Source organism: Saccostrea cucullata, unplaced genomic scaffold (assembly GCF_032062105.1).
Source record: "Saccostrea cucullata isolate Sc308-1 unplaced genomic scaffold, CSIRO_AGI_Scuc_v1 ctg730, whole genome shotgun sequence".
Taxonomy (NCBI): Eukaryota; Metazoa; Mollusca; class Bivalvia; order Ostreida; family Ostreidae; genus Saccostrea; species Saccostrea cuccullata.
This window is the reverse complement of record NW_026924322.1, coordinates 62,746-88,081: the sequence shown is the minus strand read 5'-3', so window position 1 is coordinate 88,081 and position 25,336 is coordinate 62,746. Positions and strand designations below refer to the sequence as shown.

The 25,336-nt window shown below is 36.0% G+C and overlaps 2 protein-coding genes across 2 annotated transcripts in view; both read left to right on the top strand.

Annotated features, from left to right (window-relative positions):
• The window catches only part of LOC134266208 (DNA mismatch repair protein Mlh1-like), a gene marked incomplete at its 3' end in the record, with an annotated part of 91,794 nt that overhangs the window by 4,774 nt on the left and 61,684 nt on the right, over positions 1-25,336 (top strand). Inside the window, exon 7 of the mRNA XM_062748439.1 lies at positions 16,410-16,498. Within this exon, the coding sequence (XP_062604423.1) occupies positions 16,410-16,498 (89 nt within the window). The remainder of the gene's footprint in view (positions 1-16,409; positions 16,499-25,336) is intronic.
• Positions 2,038-4,510, top strand: LOC134266207 (uncharacterized). The gene is made up of 6 exons (XM_062748437.1): positions 2,038-2,705; positions 2,799-3,029; positions 3,141-3,432; positions 3,520-3,761; positions 3,865-3,992; positions 4,083-4,510. Exons 1-6 carry the CDS (start codon positions 2,038-2,040, stop codon positions 4,508-4,510), a joined length of 1,989 nt encoding a protein of 662 aa, XP_062604421.1.

Sequence of the window (25,336 nt, the reverse complement as noted above, 5' to 3'; positions counted from 1 at the left end):
TACACGAAGGTACATAAAATACTGCATTGGTTTTTTATTTCGATTAACGGTGTTGCCATGGTTACTAAAAATAGAATTTTCAGTGAAATTCCTTTAAAATGCTACTCCTACAGTTTTGATCTGATTTCAATTTAACTTGGCACACAAGTAGACTACACTAAGATACATAAAATAGTGCATCGGATTTTGATTTTGATGAACGGTGTTACCATGGTTACTAGAAATAGAATTTTCTTTGAAATACCTGTAAAACACTACTCCTTTTACAGTTTTGGTTTGATTCCAATATAACTTGGCACACAAGTAGACTACACTAAGATACATAAAATAGTGCATCGGTTTTTGATTTCGATGAACAGTGTTGCCATTTTACTAAAAATAGAAATGTCTGTGAAATTCCTTTAAAACGCTACTCCTACAGTTTTGGTCTGATGGCAATGGCTTCTTTTCTCATCCTTTGTTATAAGTACAAATCAGTAGAGCTACAGTCTCGACAGAGACTTCTGGTTTTGATGAGAATTGGCTAACTGTATCCCAATTTTTTTTACCTTCCCTTCCCATTGACCTTTGATCTTTTACTATTTATTGTGTATAAAACTCAGTTTTATAGAATCTGTTTAAGGTATTTTGATGAAACTTCCGTAACATACAAATTTTCGTGTTACATAACCATTGAACCCTGGGCATGGCATCCATGCCTTATGGACATGTATCTAATTTTATCTAATAAATTTATACACTAGAAATAGAATAGAACAGGTCGGAGAGAATACTCGAAATCGGGTATTATCCGTGAAATCGCATATAATATCCGATATTAGGGTATCGTTGAATCCGCGAAATCGGGTATAGGAGGTGTAATCACCTAATAAAACTTAAACAATGGGATGGCGCATGTTGCCGAGTTAACTTTCATTTAGATACACGTTTTCTAAAGGTATCACTAGCCAAGTAAGAATTTGGGCATCAAGATTAATGCGCTCAGGACAACAAATACCCGTGGAGCTCAATACATTTCATGATCTGCTCACAAAAAGACATTCGATTTGCTTTATATTTTTCATTAAGTTGAAAGAAAATGCATCTTAATAATGTTCATTCCCAACACAACAGAATTGTAAAGTATCAGAATTCGGGAATTTATAATAATTCCACATCAACACGACAAACATGAAAAATTTGTAAATAAATCAAATTATACAGAAACACATTCCACACACAAGATATAATGCCATGTATAAACAAGGGATTGTCTTTCGTATCTAATTATGCGTCATTAATTACTTTCACATTCATCTTGTGCATAAAATCAAATTTATTTATGAATGTTTAAATAATGTAATGATAAAAATGTCTAAAATTTCGGCTAAAAATCCCTCTTTCTCTTTTTATTTGAAAATTTTTTTTTTTTCATTCATACATATTTGCAGACTATGTTTTCAACATTTTAGCAGAGACAGTGATAGTTTCAGGAATACAGCTTTTAAGAGAACATAACTGTTGATTGTTTAATTTCGCTAAGTCATCAATATTTTACCATTTCTTGGCAACTTCAAAGGGGGGGGGGGGGGGGGGTTAAAGGCTTCTTGACCACCTCTGACAAAACAACCTCGACTGTGTTCTACATGTGTCCAAGAGACCTCTCTTTGAATATGAGACTACAAGTAACTAGAATTCATGTTTATTTTTTAACACATTTTTTGAGTTGGCTCACGTAGCGAGCTACTCCCTGTCATACATGTTAACTCTCCCGATTTAGGCGGGAGTCTACCGCTTTTTCATCTCATCTCCCGCCTACCGATTTTACTCGCAAATCTACCGCTTTTCTTACAAAACGCAATTTTTATTTTCCAAAGTGGCCATTTTGAAGCCATAATCAGCTGTTTGTTATGTAAATCCTAAAATCTCGTTGATGTTTTCAAGATATCGCGTGATTTAAATCGGGAACACGCAAACGCTTTTTGAATACGTAGAATTCAAGCTTGCTTTTGACAATGACTGGTGAACACATCTCAGTGATTACATTAGCGACGAGAAATGTCGTCGATATCCCCGCCAAGAAAAAGGAAAAGATACAATTCTAGCTTCAACAATGAATGGCTGAAAACTTTTGACTTCATTCACAGAAGTAAAAAAGGTGATCTGTACGCATTTTGTACTATTTGTCATACAGATTTCTCTGTAAGCCATGGCGGAAAATACGACATCGAGAAACACAGAGAGACAGAGAAGCACAAGCAGTCATATAAAGTAAGATCTCAACATTCAAGTTTGAAAACTTTATTTAAGGCAGAATCAACGGACTTAAATGAAAAAGTACGCCAGGCAGAGTTACTCTTTGTGGAGTACCTTGTGGAGCATAATCTCCCGTTTGCAGCTGCAGATCACTTTACCAAACTTGCAAAGTGTATGTACCCTGATAGTGACATTGCCAAGAGACAATCTTGTGGAAGAATGAAATCTACAATGATTGTGAAAAACTGTTTGGATCCGACATACAGAAATCCTGTTGTGGAATACTGCAGAAATAATATGTTCTCACTGTTAATAGACGAGTCCACTGACTATGGATGTGACAAATGTCTTGTCATTCTGGTTCGCTATTTTGACTCTCAACGTGGTGCTGTCACTAGATTTCTAGATATGCCAGTGTGCAATATTGGAACAGGGGAGGCAATTTTTGAAGTCATAAATGAAACTTTCAGGTACATTTTTTCAGAACATAATGTCATTTATTAATAAAAGATATTGATGAAATAATATTGAAAATTCTTAAAATGTATTTATTTCCATTGCAGAAAGCTTAACATTCCTTGGCATAATGTTGTTGCTTTTACAAGTGACAATTGTAACGTCATGAAGGGAGCCAACAATTCTGTCATATCTAGAATTAAAGCTGTTCAGCCTGATATATTTGATGTCGGCTGCATATGTCACCTGGCAAATCTGTGTTGTGGCAGTGCTGTTAAGCAGCTTCCTTTTGCTGTTGATGACTTGCTGATAGATATTTATTTTCACTTCAACAAAAGGTAACAATTAGCTGAAACTTGAGTCATACAATTTTACTATAGCCCTACAGGAAATAAATTAATTCCATTCCAACAAATTTTTTGAGTGAATTTATATTTTTCATATGTTAGTTCAAAGAGAGTTGAGGAATACAAGGAATTTGCTGCCTTCACAGAAACAGATCCATTGAAGATACTGAAGCACTGCACCACTAGATGGCTGAGTCTTGAGAAGTGTGTAAGGAGAACTCTTCATCAATGGCCAGCACTACAGTCCTATTTCTCAAGCCACAAAGATGTTGAAAGATCTGGAGGACGAGTGAAAAAAATTTCAGAACTTCTGACCAATCCTGAAGTGAAGCTCTACTTTTTGTTTCTTGATTTCATCCTTGTTCCTCTCAATGAGTTCAACACTCTTTTTCAGGTACAATTAATGAATATGTGGTGCTTTAAAATTTAAAAATATTTAGCATTGAGATAAATCATTATTGCTTTTATGTCATTTCAACAGTCTGATCGTTGTCTGCTGGGGTCCTTGAAGTCAGAAATGGAAAGACTTCTCAGAAAATTCACAGCAAAGTTCATCAAAGCTTCTGTCATTAGAGAACACAACACAGACCTTACTAAAGTCCCATTCTACTCTGATGAGGCCCAACTTTCAGATGAACTCCTGGCTGTTGGAATGTCAGCTAGATCCTTCCTGGCAGAAGAGGAGGAAAACATTCCAATTGCAACACCATCAAGATTTTTCATGTAAGTAATACAGAATCAAAATTTATCATTTTGAAACATGATAAACAACATTAAGAAAAGAAAAAAAAAATATATAGAAATCATCTTATTATTATCATTATAGGTTTGTCAGAAAATTCTACCAGGCTGTAGTTTCAAAGATGGTGAAGAAATTTCCATTTAAAGACTCTCTGTTACAGGATCTCAGAATCATTGACCCCAAGAATAGAAAGGATGTTACAGCTGAGACAGGTTATTACATTTTTATCTATTTCAAAGACATGTGCACTTAAAAAAAATTAAAGTCATGCATTCTGATATCTTTTTATTCTTCTAATTCAGCAATGAACTTGGCTAAAAGGTTCAAGATTCTTCAAGATGAGGACCTGGACTCTTTGACTGATGAGTGTCATGATTATGTGGTTTCCCCTGATGATGACCTTCCATCAGCTGAACAAGAAATCAACACATTTTGGATTGAAATGTCCCAACAAAAGCTTGCCAATGATCAACTCAGATTTCCCAAACTGTGCTCTATTGTTAAAGCCATGATGGCAATTCCAAATTCAAATTCTGAATGTGAAAGAGTGTTTTCTTGTCTTAAGAAAATCCAAACCAGTTTCAGGTCAGAGTTATCTCAGGAGACCATCTGTTCCATTCTAGCAAGTAAACTTAACAATGACAATGTGTGCTTCCAGTCAATTCCAACAAAGGCAACTCTCCAAATGGCAAGAACAGCCACTAAAACCTACTGTGAAGAACACAAATAAAAACTTATGTCTCATTATGTTCCCCAAACGAAGTTGGGGAACATATTGTTTTTACTCTGTTTCTTATTATTATGTTCCCCAAACGAAGTTTGGGAACATATTGTTTTTACTCTGTTTCTTATTATTATTATTATTATTCTTTTTTCTTCTTATTTCTTCTCCGGTACTTTTTTGTCCGCGAGTGTTCTCAGAAACTGTTCACCCAACTGAGCTAAAACCTTTTTAGGGTTAATAGGTGTGTTGTGTAGGTGTGCGGAACGAAGGTCATTTTGCGCGCATACGCCTGCACGTGCGGGCGCGTGAAATGACTGAAATGACTAATATATTTAATATAGCCATAACTTTAACATTTTCCGATGAAATGCTTTGAAACTCATTATATAAGGATATATTAATAGTGTAGATAATGTGACACTGTCAAATTAGCAAGAACTCACGCGCATTTACGTGCGCTTCGCTCTGATTGGCTGAAACAAAAATCTCAATATCTTTTCCGTTTTTTGACGAAATGGTATGAAATTTAAAATATAAGCATACTTTAAGATGTCCTACAACATGATGTATAACATTTGTCATGAAAGCATGCGCATGCACGTGCGCTGCAATCTGATTGGCTTAAACTTCAAATGGCTGTAACTCCCTTGTTTTTCAACCAACCACGATAAGATTTAGAACATAGACAGACACAATAGACTCCTATAAGAAGTTATGGTCATCATGCACATGCATGCACGCGCATGCACGTGCGCTTTGCTCTGATTAGCTGAAACAAAAATCTCAATATCTTACTTGTTTTTTGACAAAATACTTTGAATTTTAAAACATAATCATACCTTAATACGTCCTAAACTATGATATATAAAAGTATTCAAGAAACCACGCCCATGCACGTGTGCTGCGATCTGATTGGCTTAAACTTTAAATGCCTATAACTTTTTTGATTCTCAACAAAACAGGATGAAATTTAGAATATGAATAGATATGACGGATTCTTACATTATGCTACTATCAAACTTGAATGCAAGGACTTGCATGCACGTGTGCGCGCGCAATGCGTTAAATGACCGATTTACTTGATATAGTCGTAATTTTTTTTATGAAACGTTTCAAAATTCAAAGAATAGAAACACATTAAAAGTGTAGTCACGATGATATAGCTTTCATGCATTGCACCTTCGCGCGCGTGCAATGATCAAATGACTTGTATACTTGATATGGCCGTTACTTTTATATTTCTTTATGAAATGCTTTGATGACCTTGACCTTTGACCTTGACCTTTGACCCCTTGACCCAAAGGTCACAATCCAGCTCAAGTTCGTAGATGTATTTACAAACTCACTTTAACAAATGCTTAGAATAAAAAAGTCAAACCCCCCCCCCCTTCTCCTTAAAAAAAAAAAATCAATAACAACGTAGAAAATTTCTCTGAAACTCGATCAACACCTGGGATCGACATAAAATTTCACTTAAGGTGCAGAAAAGACTTCATAGAAAGTTTCCTGAAAGTTTTACGGTAAGTCTCTAAAGTATATAGAAATTATGAATTTTTACGGCAAAAATTACAAATTCTGTCGTGTTTGAAATTTAAGTGCAGACGAACAAAGATATGATATAAACCTTTTAAAGCCTATTTCTCCAGATGTCGTTAATAGCATTCAATTCTACTGATATGAATTAATATTTTAATACCAAGCATTCTTCTTTTATTTCACCATTGAAATTTATCTGAATTTTTTTTAGAATTACACAATCCCCAGAAATAGCGAGTTTCGGTATATTAAAAAGCAATACACGTTTCTTTCCAGTAAAACCTCACGTGTTTGAATTCATGAAAAAATATTGATAAGGGGGTGTTAAACAATACCTGTCACATTAGCTGACACCAAAAAACCAGGGTACGTACACGACATTTTCTGATTTATTTGCATATGCAAACAGGGCTACCCTCAAATCCACGTGTTTTCCATGTCTTTATAAACATCACAAAAGCACCCCAGGAAGTAGCCTCCTATGCCCTGGAGAAATAGTTCCTGTCAAAAAACTTTATTTATTTATAGAGTAGATAAAATTTCCTAGGCACAGGTACCAGAGTTGTCAAACTGGCCTGGAAGGAAATTAAAAAAACTCTCAAAAGAAAGGAAAATCGGCTTAATGTATGGACCTACAATTGACTAAGTTCATTTTGATTGGTCAATTACCGGTGTGGTACCCCTAGTCGCCTTGAACCCAGTCCTGTCTTTCTGAAGAAAACCAACTCCGAGCCCGATGTAAAAATCTTAGTAGAGAAATGAGAATTTGAATTTTGCTGCCTTATTATGTTCCCCAAACGAAGTTTGGGAACATATTGTTTTTACTCTGTTTCTTATTATTATTATTATTATGTTCCCCAAACGAAGTTGGGGAACATATTGTTTTTACTCTGTTTCTTATTATTATTATTATTATTATGTTCCCCAAACGAAGTTGGGGAACATATTGTTTTTACTCTGTTTCTTATTATTATTTTTCTTCTTCTTCCTGGGTACTTTTTTGTCCGCGAGTGATCTTGTAAACTGTTCACCCGAAGTAGGTAAAACCTTTTTAGGGTTAGTAGACATGTTATGTAGATTTGCGGAATCAAGGTCATTTTGCGCGCACGTGCTTGCAAGAGCGCGCACGTGCAAAACGTAAAATGACCAATATAATAGATATGGCCGTAACTTTTCTATTCTTTGATGAAATGCTTTGAAACTCATAATGTGAGGATATATTAGTAGCATAGACATGACGACATGGTCAAAATAGCAAGATCTCACGCGCATGTACGTGCGCTTCGCTCTGATTGGCTGAAACTAAAGTCTCAATATCTTTCTTGTTTTTTGATGAAATCCTTTGAAATTTTGAACATAGTCATACATTGTGAAAATCTACAGCATGATATATAACACTTATCATAAAAGCATGCGCATGCACACGTGCTGAAATCTGATTGGCTGAAATTTTAAATGCCTATAACTTTCATGGTTCTCAACAAAACGGGATGAAATTTAGAATATGGTTAGATATGATGGATTGCTACATTATGCTAATATCAAAATTGAATGCAAGGACACGCATGCGTACACATGCACGCGCACAATACACAAAATAACCAATATATTTGAAAAACGGTAACATTTATATTTTTATGATTTTTCTTATTGATTCTCACGACGTAAAGAAATGTTAATGGTTTAGACAACATGCCGTGATCATCTTGCATGTGCATGCACGTGCGTGCGCGTGCATTGAGTTAAATGACATATGGTCGGTATCATTGTAGCTTTAATAACTTTTATATGAAATCCTTTGATACTGAGCATATTTTAAAAATGTCTTACAGAAAAATGGCACAAAGAAGGGATTTGGGGAGCGTTTGGGGAACATCTGTAACGGTCCCCGTTACAATTAAAACTAATTAAGGTCTTCCGTCTTCAGCGGAAGACCTTCTTGTTATTCGTTTGTTTCTTTTCCACTGTTTTTCTTCTTATTTTTTTTCTTACCGATTTTGTGCACGCGATTTCTCGAAAACGGCTGGTTAGATTTTTATGAAACTTTCAGGTCTGATAGAACATTAAAAATTCTCGATACCCTTTTTTTATTTTGATGACGTCACTTCCGGTTCGGAGATTTTGGCAGTTTTGTGATTTTTAAGGGTCAATTTGTCCGTCGCTCTTCTTAAAAACCGCTCATCACAGGAAGATGAAACCTTTTCAGGAAGAAAGAGCAACATTTGTAGAATTGCATTGTGTTGTTAACTTTCACCGGAAGTACTGCACGTTAATGCTTGGTATGGACTGAAAAAGTCATATTGAGCGTTTCAAAATTTCTAACACTTTTTCTATTATATCATTTTACTTGTAAATATTTTGTTAAAACATATAGAACAAAAGTTGTGAAGAATTTCGAGATCTTTCAATTGATATCTCGAAAAAAGGGCTGACCCCTTAAATTCGGGATCTAGAGGGGCCAAATGTTTTTAATTGATATCTCAAAAAGTATTGAGAATTTGTAATACGTCAAAGAAGCAAAGTTATTCAAAATGTCAAGCTTAATCTATTTGTGTCGTCAAAATACGTCCGGCGTCGTCACTTCCGGTCAAACCGGAAGTAGTCAAAAACGCGAATTTTTGCCGTTCTTGTCAAGTTTTTGGGTAATATATGTCTCTGGGAGCATAAAAATTAATTTTCCGTCCGTCGTCATCACTTCCGGTTAAACCGAAAGTAGCAAAAATTCGTATATTTTTGCATTAATGAACATAGCTTTAGAGGATTCAAACCATTTTTAGACGTTATTTCTCATTTTTGTTAAAAATGAAAGCTACTTCCGGTCAAACAGGACGGAAGACCTACTCGTTGCTTTGCAACGAGCTTGGCTCTAGTTAAGGTCTTCCGTCTCCAACGGAAGACCTTCTTGTTATTCTTCGGTTTCTTTTTCCCTATTATTATTATTATTTTTCTTCCAACCGATTTTGTGCAAGCGATTTCTCAGAGATGGCTCGTCCGATTTATACCAAACTTTCAGATCTGAAAGATATTCAATTGATCTTGATAGGTTTTTTTGCTTTTTGATTATCTCACTTCCGGTTGTGAGATATGGACGATTTTCTGATTTTCAGAGGGTCGGCTTGTCCAGGAAACTCCTCCGAAACGACTCAAGATATCGACTTAATATTTTCAGGGAAAATAGAGGAAGGTTTGGTGAGTTGTAATTGGGTCTCCAAATCTTTCTAGCGCAAAAGGCACCGGAGCTCGGTAGGGCCCGAAAAAATGTCTCAGAAATATCTCACAAAATTTGACATATTTTGTTTCATATCTTCACACCTGTTCATAATTTGTTAAAGCATATTGAAGAAAAAATGTGCAACATTACAAGACCTTTCATTTGGTATCAAGAAAATAGGGCTGACCCCTCAAATTAGGGGCTCAAAGGGGCCAAAAGTCTTTTATCTATAACTCTCTAATGATCAATATTTTGTTATACATTACTGAAGCGAAAGTATTTATCTTTACGATTTGCAACAATATATGATACAATTTTCATCATATGTTACATAATTAGGGGTCATAAGGGGCCAGAATGTCCAATCTTTGTCGCTTTATATCTCGAAAAGTGGGAATATTTTGATGAGCAATATTGAACAAAAGATGGTCAGAATAATGTTCTAAACAATATGCATACTTTGAATTTTTGTAAAACGGCCCCATTAAGGACTTGTAGGAGTGGTCCCTAAATATTTCCATTTAGCATATCTCCACAACGAATAGAAATCTCTGAATAAGTGTTGAACAAAAAAACTTCAAAATCATAAGACTTTTCATTTGATATCAAGAAAATGGGGCTGACCCCTCAAAATAGGGGCTCAGAGGGGCCAAAAGTCTTTTATCTATAACTCTCTAATGATCAATATTTTGTTATACATTACTTAAGCAAAAGTATTCATTTTAACGATTTGCAACAATATATGATACAATTTTGATCATATGTTACGTAATTAGGGGTCAGAAGGGGCCAGAATGTCAAATCTTTGACGCTTTATATCTCGAAAAAGGGGAATATTTTGAAAAGCAATATTGAACAAAAGATTGTCAGAATAATGTTCTAAACAATATGCATACTTCGAAATTTTGTAAAACGGCCCCATTAAGGTTTGTAGGAGTGGCCCCTAAATATTTTCATTTAGCATATCTCCAGAACGCATAGAAATCTCTGAATAAGTGTTGAACAAAAAATCTTCATAATCATAAGCCCTTTTATTTGATATCAAGAAAATGGGGCTGACCCCTCAAAATAGGGGCTCAGAGGGGCCAAAAGTTTTTTATCTATAACTCTCTAGTGATCAATATTTTGTTATACATTACTGAAGCAAAAGTATTCATCTTAACGATTTGCAACAATATATGATACAATTTTGATCATATGTTACGTAATTAGGGGTCAGAAGGGTCCAGAATGTCAAATCTTTGACGCTTTATATCTCGAAAAGGGGGAATATTTTGATAAGCAATATTGAACAAAAAATGGTCAGAAAAATATTTTGAAGAAAATGCATACTTTGAATTTTTGTAAAACGGTCCAATTAAGGACTTGTAAGGGTGACCCCTAATATGTATATGAAGCATATCTCCACAAGGAAAAGAAATCTCTGGATAGGTGTTGAACAAAAAGTCTTTGAAATCACAAGACCTTTCATTTGATATCGAGAAAATATGGGGCTGACTCCTTAAATTAGGGGCTTAGAGGGGTCAAAAGTCTTTCATCTTCAACTCTTTCATGATAAATATTTTCGATCAGTATCCATAATGAGAAGCAAAGATATTTATCTTAACGATTTGCAACAATATATTATAAAATTTTTATCATATGTTACGTAATAAGAGGTTGCAAAGGGCCAAAATGAAATATTTTTTATGCTTTACGTTTCGAAAAGAGGGAGTATTTTTAAAAGGCATATTGAACGAAAGATGTTCAGAATATCGTGATAAAAAACGGAAACTTTAAAATGAATGAAGGAAAACTTAATGTCATTCTCTTTTAACGAATATCTCAGTCAAAATCACATCTCATCTTATCGAGAAATTCAACGGAAGACCTACTCGTTGCTCGCAACGAGATCTCATCTAGTTATTATTATTTTTCTTATTTCTTCTCCGGTACTTTTTTTGTCCGCGAGTGTTCTCAGAAACTGTTCATTCAACTGAGCTAAAACCTTTTTAGGGTTAATAGGTGTGTTGTGTAGGTGTGCGGAACGAAGGTCATTTTGCGCGCATACCCCTGCACGTGCGTGCGCGTGAAATGAGTGAATTGACTGATATACTTAATATAGCTATAACTTTTACATTTTTTTATGAAATGATTTGAAACTCATTATATAAAGATATATTAATACTGTAGATAATGTGACACTGTCAAATTAGCATGAACTCACGCGCATGCACGTGCGCTTCACTCTGATTGGCTGAAACAAAAATCTCAATATCTTTTCTGTTTTTTGACAAAATGCTATGAAATTTAAAACATAGGCATACATTATTATTTTTTTTCTTATTTCTTCTCCGGTACTTTTTTTGTCCGCGAGTGTTCTCAGAAACTGTTCATCCAACTGAGCTAAAACCTTTTTAGGGTTAATAGGTGTGTTGTGTAGGTGTGCGGAACGAAGGTCATTTTGCGCGCATACGCCTGCACGTGCGTGCGCGTGAAATGAGTGAATTGACTGATATACTTAATATAGCTATAACTTTTACATTTTTTTATGAAATGATTTGAAACTCATTATATAAAGATATATTAATACTGTAGATAATGTGACACTGTCAAATTAGCATGAACTCACGCGCATGCACGTGCGCTTCACTCTGATTGGCTGAAACAAAAATCTCAATATCTTTTCTGTTTTTTGACAAAATGCTATGAAATTTAAAACATAGGCATACTTTAGGATGTACTACAATATGATATATAACAATTGACATGTAAGCACGTGCATGCACGTGCGCTGCAATCTGATTGGCTAAAACTTTAAATGGCTATAACTCCCTTGTTTTTCAATCAAACAGAATGGAATTTGGAACATAGATAGATATAATAGACTTCTACAAGAAGGTATGGTCACCATGCACATTCATACGCGTGCGTGTACGTGCGCTGCAATCTGATTGGCTGAAACTTTAAATAGCTATAACTCCCTTATTTTTCAACCAAACAGGATGAGATTTGGAACATAGATAGATATAATGGACTTCTTCAAGAAGGTATGATCACCATGCACATCCATACACGTGCGTGAACGTACGCTGCAATCTGATTGGCTGAAACTTTAATCAGCTATAACTCCCTTGGTTTTCAACCAAACTGAGTGGGATTTAGAACATAGATAGATGTAATGGACTTTCACAAGTAGGTATGTCACCATGTTCATGTATGCACGTGCGTGCACGTGGAATGAGTAAAATCAAAAAGACACTTGAATGAGCGTATTTTTTTAATACTTTTGGATTAAATATTTTAATATTTAGTATAAGTATATAGATTGTGTAGATAAGATGATATGGTCATTACGCACACGCATTCACATGCGCATGCGTGCAATGCTAAAATCTGAATGAACTTGGTACCCTTCTGGGTAAACGTTAAAGTCTCAAATGCATAAAGTTTGTCTTATTTAATGAAACTTACAGGGAATATGGCACCAAAAGGGAAATGGGGAGCGTTTGGGGAACATCTGTAACGGTCCCCGTTACAATTAGCACTAGTTATTATTCTTATTATTATTATTTTTCTTCCTGGGAAAATTTTGTCCGCGAGTGATCTTGTAAACTACACATCCGACTTAGGTGAAACCTTTTTAGGGTAAGTAGGCATGTTATGTAGATTTGCGGAATCAAGGTCATTTTGCGCGCACGTGCTTGCAAGAGCGCGCACGTGCAAAACTTAAAATGACCAATATATAATGGATATAACCGTAACTTTTCTATTTTGTGACGAAATGTTTTGAAACTTATAATGTAAGGATATATTAGTAGTATGCACAAGATGACACGGTCAAAATAGCAAGATCGCACGCTCATGCACGTGCGCTTCGCTCTGATTGGCTGAAACTAAAGTCTCAATATCTTTTTTGTCTTTTGATAAAATCATTTGAAATTTTGAACATAGTCATACATTAGGGAGATCTACAGTCTGTAATATAAGATTTATCATGAAAGCATGTGCATGCACATGTGCTTGCAAGAGCTCGCACGTGCAACGCGAGAAACGTCCAATATAATTGATACTTACGTAACTATTTAAATTATTGATGAAATGCTTTGAAACTCATATTATAAGTATATATTAGAAGCATAGACAAAATGACATGGTCAAAAAAGTAAGATCTCACGCGCATGCACGTGTGCTTCGCTCTGATTGGCTGAAATTAAATTCTCAATATCTTTCTTGTTTCTTGTCATAATCCTTTGAAATTTTGAACACAGACTCATATTATGAAGATCTACAGCATGATTTATAAGAATTTTCATGAAAGCATGCGCATGCCTGCGTGCTGCAATCTGATTGGCTGAAACATTAAATGGCTATATTTCCTTTGTTTTTTGACGAAATGCTTTGAAATTTAAAACATAGTCATGCATTAGGATATCCTACAATATGATAAAGAAAAAAATCATGAAATCACACGCATGCACGTGTGCTGCAATCTGATTGGCTTAAACTTGAAATGGCTATAACTCCCTTGTTTTTCAACCAAAGAGGTTGGGATTTAGAATATAGATAGATATTAGGGACTGCTACAAGAAGGTATGGTCATCATGCACGTGCACGCACGTGCGTGCATTTGGAACGAGTGAAATGAAAAATACACTTGAAAGAGTGATTTTTCTTACTTTTTGACTGAATGCTTTAATATATTGTATATTAAAATTTGTAGATAGTGTAGACAAGATGATGTGATCATAACGGACATACATTCACATGCACAAGGGTGCAATCCTAAAATTTGAGTATAATTGGTATTCTTCTGAGAAAACGTTGTTAAAGTTAAAAATGCACAGAGTTTGTCTTATTTAATGAAGCTTACAGGGAATATGGCACCAAAAAGGAGTTGGGGAGCGTTTGGGGAACATCTGTAACGGTCCCCGTTACAATTAGCACTAGTTTAGTATTGTTTTTCATCTCTTTATTCATTATAATAGGTATATGGGGTGAATATTTAGCAAAAAAATGCTGCGAAAAATGTCGCGCACAATGCTCCCTCTTTTGGGGTAAAAATCTCCCTCTTTTTCACCACTTCAGGTTAACATGTATGCTCCCTGTTGACATAGCCGTTTCAGAGCTGTAAAATTTATCACGCATTCATCAAGGTGATCCATACGCCAGATATAATAGTTCTAGCAAAAAATGCTTTGGTTTGAGTGATTGTATAAACTTAAGAGGTGAAAACTGTATAAAATTTCATACTGTAACATTATTTATGCCTTCATGCTTTTAAAGAAAATTTTGATTAAATACCTGTAATGTACAATTACTGTGTATGAATATATGTTCAAGCATGTTAGGCGGATCTAATCTTCCCATCTGAAGTTTATTTATAATTGACCTAGAATACTCCCTAACACAAACACCTGCTGCTCTCATTAGCTGCAGCTAGTTGTTGTTGAAAATCTATTTTTAGACTCCAGATTTGCTGTGGGAATCTTTAACCTAATTGCTCCATAACACTGACCACTTCAGCTAATGTGCTTAAATTCATTATAGAATCCAGTCAAAATAATATGGAAGCCCATTAGTGCCAACCTGTATATATAAAGGAAAAGCAACATACACTTTATCTATGAACCGAACATGGATCAGACATATAATATTCAATCTCTTAAGATGCAAAATAAACTGAATATATTAAGGTATGGTGCCCAGATGTATGAAAAAGCTCAGTTGACTCTAGCGAGTCAACTCGCAGGCCCTTCAGGCCTTTGATTTCATTATAGATGAGTATTAGGAAAAGTTATTGCCATGAGTAATAAGTATCATAGATAAAATAACTAAAAGAAAACTGTGACATATTGTCTAGAACCAATCAGATAGTGCGTTGTATTAACATATTATAATGAGGTATAAGATAGCGATATAAAAAATGTAGGAGGTAAAGAGGAAAAATTTACCCTGTCTATCAAATAATATAATAAAGAAAGGAAGTGGCTACAATTTTTATGAAATTTTAGTGTCCGATGAGGAATTATATTCCCAAAAAGTAAGACAAGAGTTTCCAAGGCAATTGAACACTCCATTATTTCAGTTTGTTCATTGACATGTTCATAAATGTAAAAACTATAAGAAATGTGAAAACTTGACTATGTAATTCATATTTCAATATGACTGTATCTCGATCTATATTGAGAAATTCAATGTATTATTAGCTCATGAAAAGATGTACACATTTGACTTTTATTTATAACCCGGCCCCCCCCCCTCCCCCCCAAAAAAAACAAGAAAATCCTGTTCATATGACTTCTCGCTCTCAATTTTCACACAAATGCATAAAATAAAGGTAAAATAGCATATCTTGTATCGATTAAAATGCAACCAAAAAATTTACGGTGTCTTTGAATAAAAATTTCCATGCTAAATTGACATAAAAACGATACTCACCTTCAATTAGCTATTTTTCAACCTGTTTTCCCGTGGGTATTTATTTAATCTTATTTTATTTTCTTCTTTATAATAACGTTGGTATTCTATTATGGCAGAGATATACAATTATCACTCGCTTATACTGTACTTTCTAAGTGTTAGGAATAATTTATATTTCTCGTGAAAGGGACGCCATACATTTTTCAGTAAAAATACATAACATGGCGTTAGTCGTTTGATTTCTTTAAAGTTTCACATTTTGTGAATAGTGCACTAATTAGAAAATTAAGTATATGGAATACTTTAATGGGAAATAAAGACAAACGAAGTGTAGTTATTTGTTTTTAGAAATTACATTGAAAGATAATAACGCCATTGTGTCCTCTTTGTTACCCCAGCAGTGTTTGTCGTGCGATTTTAAACTTATTTGACAACCGTATGAATTAGGTTTAATAAAAATAAATCCACAAGATACTGATGTACAACTAACAGTAACTGGCATAATGCGCCGTTGCTTTATTCTTTAGTTTTTATAGAAAGTTGCACAGAATACCCGATTTCGCAGATTCAACGATACCCTAATATCGGGTATTATACGCGATATCACGGATAATACCCGATTTCGAGTATTCTCTCCGACCTGTAGAATGTAGAATATCAAAAAACCAGGTTTATGATCCAGTAACTACTCATAAGTCACATTTTTTTCCCCCAATGTTTCATTTTTGCTAAATACATTTTTTTTTATTCTTCAAGCAAGGGGAGAATATAGCAGACGTTAGGACATCTGCCAGGTCAAGCCATGTGGACAATATTAGAACTATATATGGACCGTCCATTGCCAAGTGAGATTAATGTATTTTTTAAGATAAACACATATATATGTAACATTTGTAGGATTTTTAGCCTTTGTTTGACATTTCTAGTTAATTTATTGACATTCGGATGATGAGCAGAGTGACAGATAAATTTGACTATCTTTCATACGTAACACCTTTTAGACTGAGTTATGTGATGCGTATTTATTAACTGTCTGTCGAAGTCTAAGATTGAAGTCATGCACTTACCACTTCCGAAAAAAAAAATTTCGATGGTCCATTCACAGTCCATAGAAGTGTATGTCCTTTAAGGAGGCTGTGGGGTCAACAAATTAACCATCCGATATAACTTCATATTTAAGACATGATTTCTAAAGCTGTCAACTATCATTTGGGAAAGAAAAATTTCATGCATTTAAGTTTTAAAATTTGATAATTTTTGTATATCTTCATATGGAGCTCTTTTTCTAAAGGAGATCAATATAGTCTAAAAATGGCCAACCCCCCCCCCCCCAAGCTCCTTTAAAATCACTCCACTAATTGCAGTAAAACTTCGCAAAAAACATCCCTTGGCTTAGCAGTTTCAAGTTTATTCAACAAAAACCTATTACCCTTGGTGAGAGAATAACAAAATGATTTTGATTGGTCATATTAAAACCTCAATCAAAAAATTGGAATTTAAAAGAAAGTTTCCTGAAGGTTCATAGACCATATAAAAAGAGAGATAACCTCAAACTCATATGTCAGGAGAAAAAAGTTGCTCAGGTGTGCACTGTGGCCCACAGACCTAGAAAGTGTAATTCCTTTTCCAGGGTTCTCATATAAAAACTGAAGAAGTTTGTGAAACTAGACTTGATAGGTGGATCATTAGACTTCATTTGTGGATGACTAGACTTAGAGGGTAGATGACTAGACAGTGGATTGATCACTAGATTTTATGGGTGGATGACTAGATTTAGTAGGTGGATCACTGGACTTAGTGTATGGATCACTAGAATTAGTTGGTGGACCACTAGACTTAGTGGGTGGATTACTAGATTTAGTAGGTGGATTACTAGATTTAGTAGGTTATCACTAGACTTAGTAGATGGATCACTAGACTTACTGGGTGGACCACTAGACTTATTGGGTGGATCACTAGACTTATCAGGTGGATCACTTGACTTAGTGGGTGGATTACTAGACTTACTGGGTGGACCTCTGGACTTATTGGGTGGAAAATTAGACTTAGTGGGTGGACCATTAGACTTAGTGAGTGGATCACTAGTCTTAGTGGGTGGATCACTTGACTTATTGGGTGGATCACTAGACTTATCAGGTGGATCACTTGACTTAGTGGGTGGATCACTAGACTTACTGGGTGGACCTCTGGACTTATTGGGTGGACCATTAGACTTAGTGGGTGGACCATTAGACTAAGTGGGTGGACCACTAGACTAAGTGGGTGGATCACTAGATTTAGTGAGTGGATCACTAGACTAAGTGGGTGGATCACTAGACTTAGTGAGTAGATCACTAGACTTAGTGGGTGGACCACTAGACTTATTGGGTGGATCACTAGACTTAGTGTGTGGATCACTAGACTTAGTGGGTGGACCACTAGACTTAGTAAGTGGATCACTAGACTTAGTAAGTGGATCAGTAGACTAAGTAGATGGAACACTAGACTTACTGGGTGGACCTCTGGACTTAGTGAGTGGATCACTAGACTTAGTGGGAGGATCACTAGACTTAGTGGGTGGACCATTAGACTAAGTGGGTGGACCACTAGACTTAGTAAGTGGATCAATAGAGTAAGTAGATGGAACACTAGACTTACTGGGTGGACCTCTGGACTTAGTTGGTGGATCATTTGACTTAGTGGGTGGATCACTAGACTTAGTGATTGAACCACTAGACTTAGTGGCTGGACCATTAGACTAAGTGGGCGGACCTCTGGAGTTATTGGGTGGACCTCTGGACTTAGTGGGTGGATCACTTGACTTAGTGGGTGGATCACTAGACTTAGTGGGTGGATCACTAGACTTAGTGGCTGGACCACTAGACTTAGTGGGTGGACCATTAGACTAAGTGGGTGGACCACTAGACTTAGTAAGTGGATCAGTAGACTAAGTGGGTGGGCCATTAGACTTGGTGAGTGGATCACTAGACTTAGTGGGTGGACCAATAGACTTATTGGGAAGACCACTAGACTTAGTAAGTGGATCAGTAGACTAAGTAGATGGAACACTAGACTTACTGCATGGACCTCTGGACTTATTGGGTGGATCACTTGACTTAGTGGGTGGATCACTTGACTTAGTGGCTGGACCACTAGACTTAGTGGGTGGACCATTATATTAAGTGGGTGGACCATTAGACTTAGTAATGGATCAGTAGACTAAGTAGATGGAACACTAGACTTACTGGGTGGAGTGCTCTGGACTTAGTGGGTGGATCACTTGACTTATTGGGTGGATCACTAGACTTAGTGGGTGGATCACTCAGTGATTTTTCTACAATTTTTAAAAGGGGCCTGGCCTTTTCAGTTGGGAAAAATTGTCGACATTTGTGTCAAATTGGGAAAAACAATAAGATTGTAATTAGCCTTCATACTGACAAGTAAAATAAAATATATATGTAAATGTAATATCATTTATTAAATTTAATTGCTACAAAATTTTCAACAAAATGGACACAGTTCTACATTTTTAATTTTCTTTCATTTTTGTTCTTTGATTGTCCTATATTCCATTTTTTGCCATAATGGTAGACATAATTGAGAAAAAAATCATTCCCGATTTCTCGTTATTGCTCGCATTGGAGCTGGAATAATCAGCTAGTCAAACCCTCAAACGGGGGTATACCCCCAAACGAGGGTTTTCCTTCCCTTAATGCAACGCTCTAAAGCGGAAGTGGAATTCAAGAACGATAACTTTTCTTATTTAAAAAATAAATATTTTTTTAAAAATCACAAACATACGAAAACGAATTGTCTACACCTTTGTTTTCAATTAAAAAATAAAAAATAAAATTTTCTTCGTTTTTATTTACCTCATTTCTGAAGCAGAAAAGTTTGTTTACAGGACAGAGGAAATTCAGACGGGCACACAAGAAAGTGTCGAAAAATAATAAATAACATGTTAATTACACAAAATTTGTAATACCGGGGAAAGGAATTATATGTAGTTCAAATTTAAACAAACTATTGTTTGTTTGTTCATCCGTTTTATCAAATTATGAATAAAAAATCAAGTTGTATCAAGCATGGATGTCAAGGCACAGAATACGCTAACTTTGGGAGAGAAAAAGTCTCGATTTTTGCAATAAACATATACTTTTTCGCAATACAATCTCTTTAAACATCTTTAATCTATCAAATTTAAGTACAGACAGAGCTACGAAATAATCCATCACGTTGCCCGAGCATATTTTGTGGACCACACGTTTTTCCGTGAAAACGGCACTTTTTGGAGTGTCTGCGCATGCGCGTACCCCCGTTTGAAGGTACGGTTTTCCTACTTCCGTTTACCCCCGTTTGAGGGTTCGACTAGACTGATAATCTTGACACGATTTACAAGCATGTATTTTTGTATTTCTCTGCAATGCTCGTATCTACAGGATGAAGAAACACTTTAATTTTCGTGAAGTCAAGGAAGCTTGTTGTAGAACTACTAATACTTGCAATTTACAAATAAAGCTATGTTTAACCGATTCACATGAATATTATAAATTTTTTACGATAGTTTGACATCCACATGATCGATGTGTTTTTCCAAGTCTTGCAAACACACAAATAAACTGCTGTATTTCGCCATTATTTTAAGCATCCGAATGACCAAAAACAATAGCGTTCCATTTTAGATAAGTCGTACTTAAAAAATTCAATATAACCAAAACAATACGTTTTGATTTTGGGAAAAAAGCAGTTGAAAATTGGGAAAAAATCGGTAATTTTTGAGAGGGGAAAGTGCCGATATTCGGACCTAAATTGAGTGTAGAAAAATCACTGTCACTAGACTTAGTGGCTGGACACTAGACTTAGTGGGTGGACCATTAGACTAAGTGGATGGACCTCTGGACTTATTGGGTGGACCATTAGACTTATTGGGTGGACCATTAGACTAAGTGGGTGGATCACTAGACTTAGTGGGTGCATCACTAGACTTAGTGGGTGGACCACTAGACTTAGTGGGTGGACCATTAGATTAAGTGGGTGGACCACTAGACTTAGTAAGTGGATCAGTAGACTAAGTAGATGGAACACTAGACTTACTGGGTGGACCTCTGGACTTATTGGGTGGATCACTTGACTTAGTGGGTGGACCATTAGACTTAGTGGGTGGACCACTAGACATAGTGGGTGGACCATTAGACTTAGTGGGTGGACCACTAGACTTGGTAAGTGGATCAGTAGACTAAGTAGATGGAACACTAGACTTACTGGGTGGAGGTCTGGACTTAGTGAGTGGATCACTAGACTTAATGGGTGGACCACTAGACATAGTGAGTGGACCTCTGGACTTATTGGGTGGATCATTAGACTAAGTGGGTGGATCACTAGTCTTAATAGATAGACCACTAGACTTACTGGGTGGACCATTAGACTTAGTAGATGGACCATAAGACTAAGTAGATGTACCACTAGACTTAGTGGATGGACCACTAGACGTAGTGGATCAACTACTAGACTTAGTGGGTGGGCCTTTAGACTTAGTGGGTGGACCATTAGTTTTAGTGGTTTGGCCTTTAGACTTAGTAGATGGATCATTAGACTTTGTGGATGGACCTCTAGACTTAGTGGATGGACCTCTAAACTTAGTGGGTGAACCACTAGACTGAATGGATGGACCTCTAGACTTTGTGGATGGATCAGTAAAGTTAGTTTACATTTTAAGCATGCCTTGACCCAGAGTTAATCAGCATCTAGGAAACTGGTTCATTTGATGTCATCAAATTAGGTACATTTGGAAAATTTACTTTCTTTTTGTCAGTATTTTTACTCAGTCTTTTATGTTTTGCAATAGAATAATTTTAATTTTATTTATTCATTCTTAAATTAGAGTTGAGGCAATCTCTTTCACTTATAATGGTGCAGTGGGGAAAATACCCTGTGTGTGGTCAAAGTTACCCAACAAACGTATTTTATAGATAGATTTTGTAGAAAGAATGCATTTATTTCATATTATGCCTAATGTAATCTGGAAAATGAAAGGTACTCTGAAGGAAAAAGGATCACGTAAGAGTTGCAGCAGTGACATACTTGAAGAAATGATATATCCAAAAAAAAAAATTGGTCTAAATTACACCACCCTACCCTTTTTATAATTATAACAAAAGGTACTGGAGAAAAAAGCTTCAAATGTTTAAATGCACTGCAATGGACAATAATACAAAGCAACTGTCACTTTAATATTAAGACGTTTATAATATTATGCATTTTCTAGTAGATTTAGGACCAGTTCTTGCAAATACTAGTATAAATTATAAAGAAAAAATAACACCAAAGAAATAATTTTTTGTTACAGAAAAAAAGGCAGTGAATTTGTCACATGTAGGGGGTCAAGAAGCAGTTGTTAGTTTTTTATGGAGAACCCATGCTTTTTCCATAAAGAGTTTATGAATAATGCTTTTCTGACATTCTGGTCTTAAAAATGTATTGAGAAAGTAACCAGTGTGCATTCTCAAGTTAATTGCCAATTGGACAGGGGACAGGAGATACAGTGTGGTCACTGTACAGTTTTGATGGATTTAAGGTCAACTGACCAGTATTTTTCTCCCACCATTTACTTGCTCACCTTTCTGACCCCGTCAAGTTTTTCTCTGGACAGGGGACAGCTGATTTATGTCATGGTGTTAGTCAATGACCGGTGCTCTCCTCCTCTTTATTCAACTCTCTGACCAAATCTGGTGTCCAATCTGTGACCTTTTCCATATGTTAAGGACACACATGCACCATAGTTAATCTTCTCTCTTGGAGTTGAAGAGTTCCAATTCTTAAAGGAACTGTATGCTACATTTTGATACCCATATTTGTTGTACACATCTTCTAAAATAAATTTGGATAAATAAAACATCTAGAATATATATATGTTTAGTAATTTATGTGTATTTTGCTTTGAATTATCAAAGTATATTCATCAATTGATATCTTTCCAAAACCTCTGGTAATGTATGCTGATTTTTTGTCTATGAACATCTGATGATTATAATCTGTTGAATTAATAATATCTTGAATCTTGAAAAGTTATCAGTAAGTAAGGTAAGGTTGGCGTTAGTCAATGACCGGTGCTCTTCTCCTCTTTATTCAACTCTCTGACCAAATCTGGTGTCCAATCTGTGACCTTTTCCATATGTTAAGGACACACATGCACCATAGTTAAATCTTCTCTCTTGGAGTTGAAGAGTTCCAATTCTTAAAGGAACTGTATGCTACATTTTAATACCCATATTTGTTGTACACATCTTCTAAAATAAATTTGGATAAATAAAACATCTAGAATATATATATGTAATTGTTTAGTAATTTATGTGTATTTTGCTTTGAATTATCAAAGTATATTCATCACTTGATATCTTTCCAAAACCTCTGGTAATGTATGCTGATTTTTTGTCTATGAACATCTGATGGTTATAATCTGTTGAATTAATAATATCTTGAATCTTGAAAAGTTATCAGTAAGTAAGGTAAGGTTGGGTTTGTCCTTAATTAAGGACATATGCAACATAGTTTCAAGGTCTATTTTCTTGCTACCTGTGTATAATTTTAGGAGTCAATAATGGAAGGACCTTTTTTTATGATTTTATCATGCCTTGTAATGCTGTACTGTACATTATTTAAATTTTTGGGAAAAAACCCATCTAAAACTATTTTTTCTTTACAAATACGCCATGATTTTCCTCATGAAATATTAGTTCAAATCTGGCAGTGCATGTTGATATTTTGTCAAGAAGAACATTTAATGGTACTATCATTTAATCTAAGAATATTTTGAAAAAATTATCAGGGGAAAAGATACTACATTGTGGAGAAAATGTACATGCATCATGATTATATTGATCTAAAATCTGAACAAACAACCTGCAGGTCACCTAGGATACACTGAGTGATCTATTGCAAAATCTGTACTTGTAGACATCTAGCAAATAAACCACTTACTCGATTATAAGGAGGATAAACCCTAAACCACTAACCAAAATTATGAAAATCATGCCCTTTGGCATAGGTCCAGGGTGAGACTTAGTTGGTCATATATATACAGCATTAACAATCTTGTTTCCATGCATCTTTGCTAGCCAAAGGTGACAATCCGCTCCTCTCCACTTTTCACCCTAGGCAGACTGAGTCGATTTTTGATGGAGGTACTATTACACATTTTTATTAGTTACAGCCAGGGCTAGCATCACTTATCAAGGCACGTCTTACAAAGCAACAAAATTGTAAACAAAAAATGGCATGGGAAGGCATTTGTAGAATTTGTCTTGACGTTTTACCCAAAAGACCCTAACTAGCATTTTGGACCAAATTTTAATGTCTTGATCAAGTTAGGCCAAGAAAAGAGGAGAAGGGCAGATCGTCACCCTTGGCTAGCGAAGATGGTTTCCATGATTTGTAACAAGTATTTGACCTTTAGCTAGATTTAGGCTTAATGCCCCTTGGGTCCAACACTTGGGCTTATCGTTAAGGCTATAAGTTGGTCATTATAAAGAAATCCCCTGCACCATACCATTCATTATGTGTTGCATTGTCAAGTTTTAGGGGAGCTTGTGGTATATGAGCATGCTCATTTTTTTCCTGCTTCCATTTGCGTTGGTATTCATGTACATGCATGTTCTTGGAATTTCAAATATTTTGAACAGTTCTTGCAATCTTTGTTCAGAAATTGTCTGAATCCAATGTGTTTTGGATAAATTGAGTGACAATTCATGTTCTGAATTCATCCAAGAAGCAGGTGTCTCGGGGAGGCAACTGTCTCTGGGAGGACTTCTTTTGGAGGCAACAGGACTTCTTTGGGAGGAACAGGACTTCTTTAGGAGCCAACAGACTTCTTTGGAAGCCAACAGACTTCTTTGGGAGGCAACAGACTTCTTTGGGAGACAACAGGACTTCTTTGGGAGGCAACGGGGCTTCTTTGGGAGGCAACAGACTTCTTTGGGAGGCAACAGGACTTCTTAGGGAGGCAATGGGGCTTTTTTGGAGAGGCAACAGGACTTCTTTGGGAGGCGATGGGACTTCTTTGCGAGGCAACAGGACTTCTTTGGGAGGCAATGGGGCTTTTTTTGGGAGGCAATGGACTTCTTTGGGAGGCAATGGAGCTTTTTTGGGAGTCAATGGGGCTTCTTTGGGAGGTAATGGGACTTCTTTGGGAGGCAGCAGACTTCTTTGGGAGGCAACAGGACTTCTTTGGGAGGCAAAAGGACTTCTTAGGGTGGCAATGGGGCTTTTTTGGGGAGGCAACAGGACTTCTTTGGGAGGCAATGGGACTTCTTTGGGAGGCAATGGGACTTCTTTCGGAGTCAATGGGGCTTCTTTGGGAGGCAACAGGACTTCTTTGGGAGGCAAAGATACTTCTGTGGAAGGCAACAGGTCTTCTTGGGGAGGCAACAGTGGGAGGCAACAGGACCTCTTTGAGAGGCAACAGGAATTATCTTGAGGCAACAGGACCTCATGAGAAAGAGAACAAGTTTCCAACTTCTAATGAAACAGCTCATGGAAGTGACAGTGCCAGAATTGGAGATAGAACAGTATGCAATGGTCTTGTAGGGTTTTACCTCAAAATATGCAGGCCATAAGTACCACATTCCATGTTAAAAGAATGCATGTTGCCAGGGTATGCCAGGATTTCCATGTGTCTGCAATGTTAAAGCAACAGAAATATCACCATC

What these genes read in the sequence shown, in the direction of transcription:
- LOC134266207 (XM_062748437.1), top strand. Translation starts at nt 2,038, where the DNA reads ATGTCGTCGATATCCCCGCCAAGAAAAAGGAAAAGATACAATTCTAGC. An exon ending in TATTTTCACTTCAACAAAAG is followed by an intron (nt 3,030 to 3,140) that starts GTAACAATTAGC and finishes TTCATATGTTAG; the next exon opens with TTCAAAGAGAGTTGAGGAAT. An exon ending in AGTTCAACACTCTTTTTCAG is followed by an intron (nt 3,433 to 3,519) that starts GTACAATTAATG and finishes TCATTTCAACAG; the next exon opens with TCTGATCGTTGTCTGCTGGG.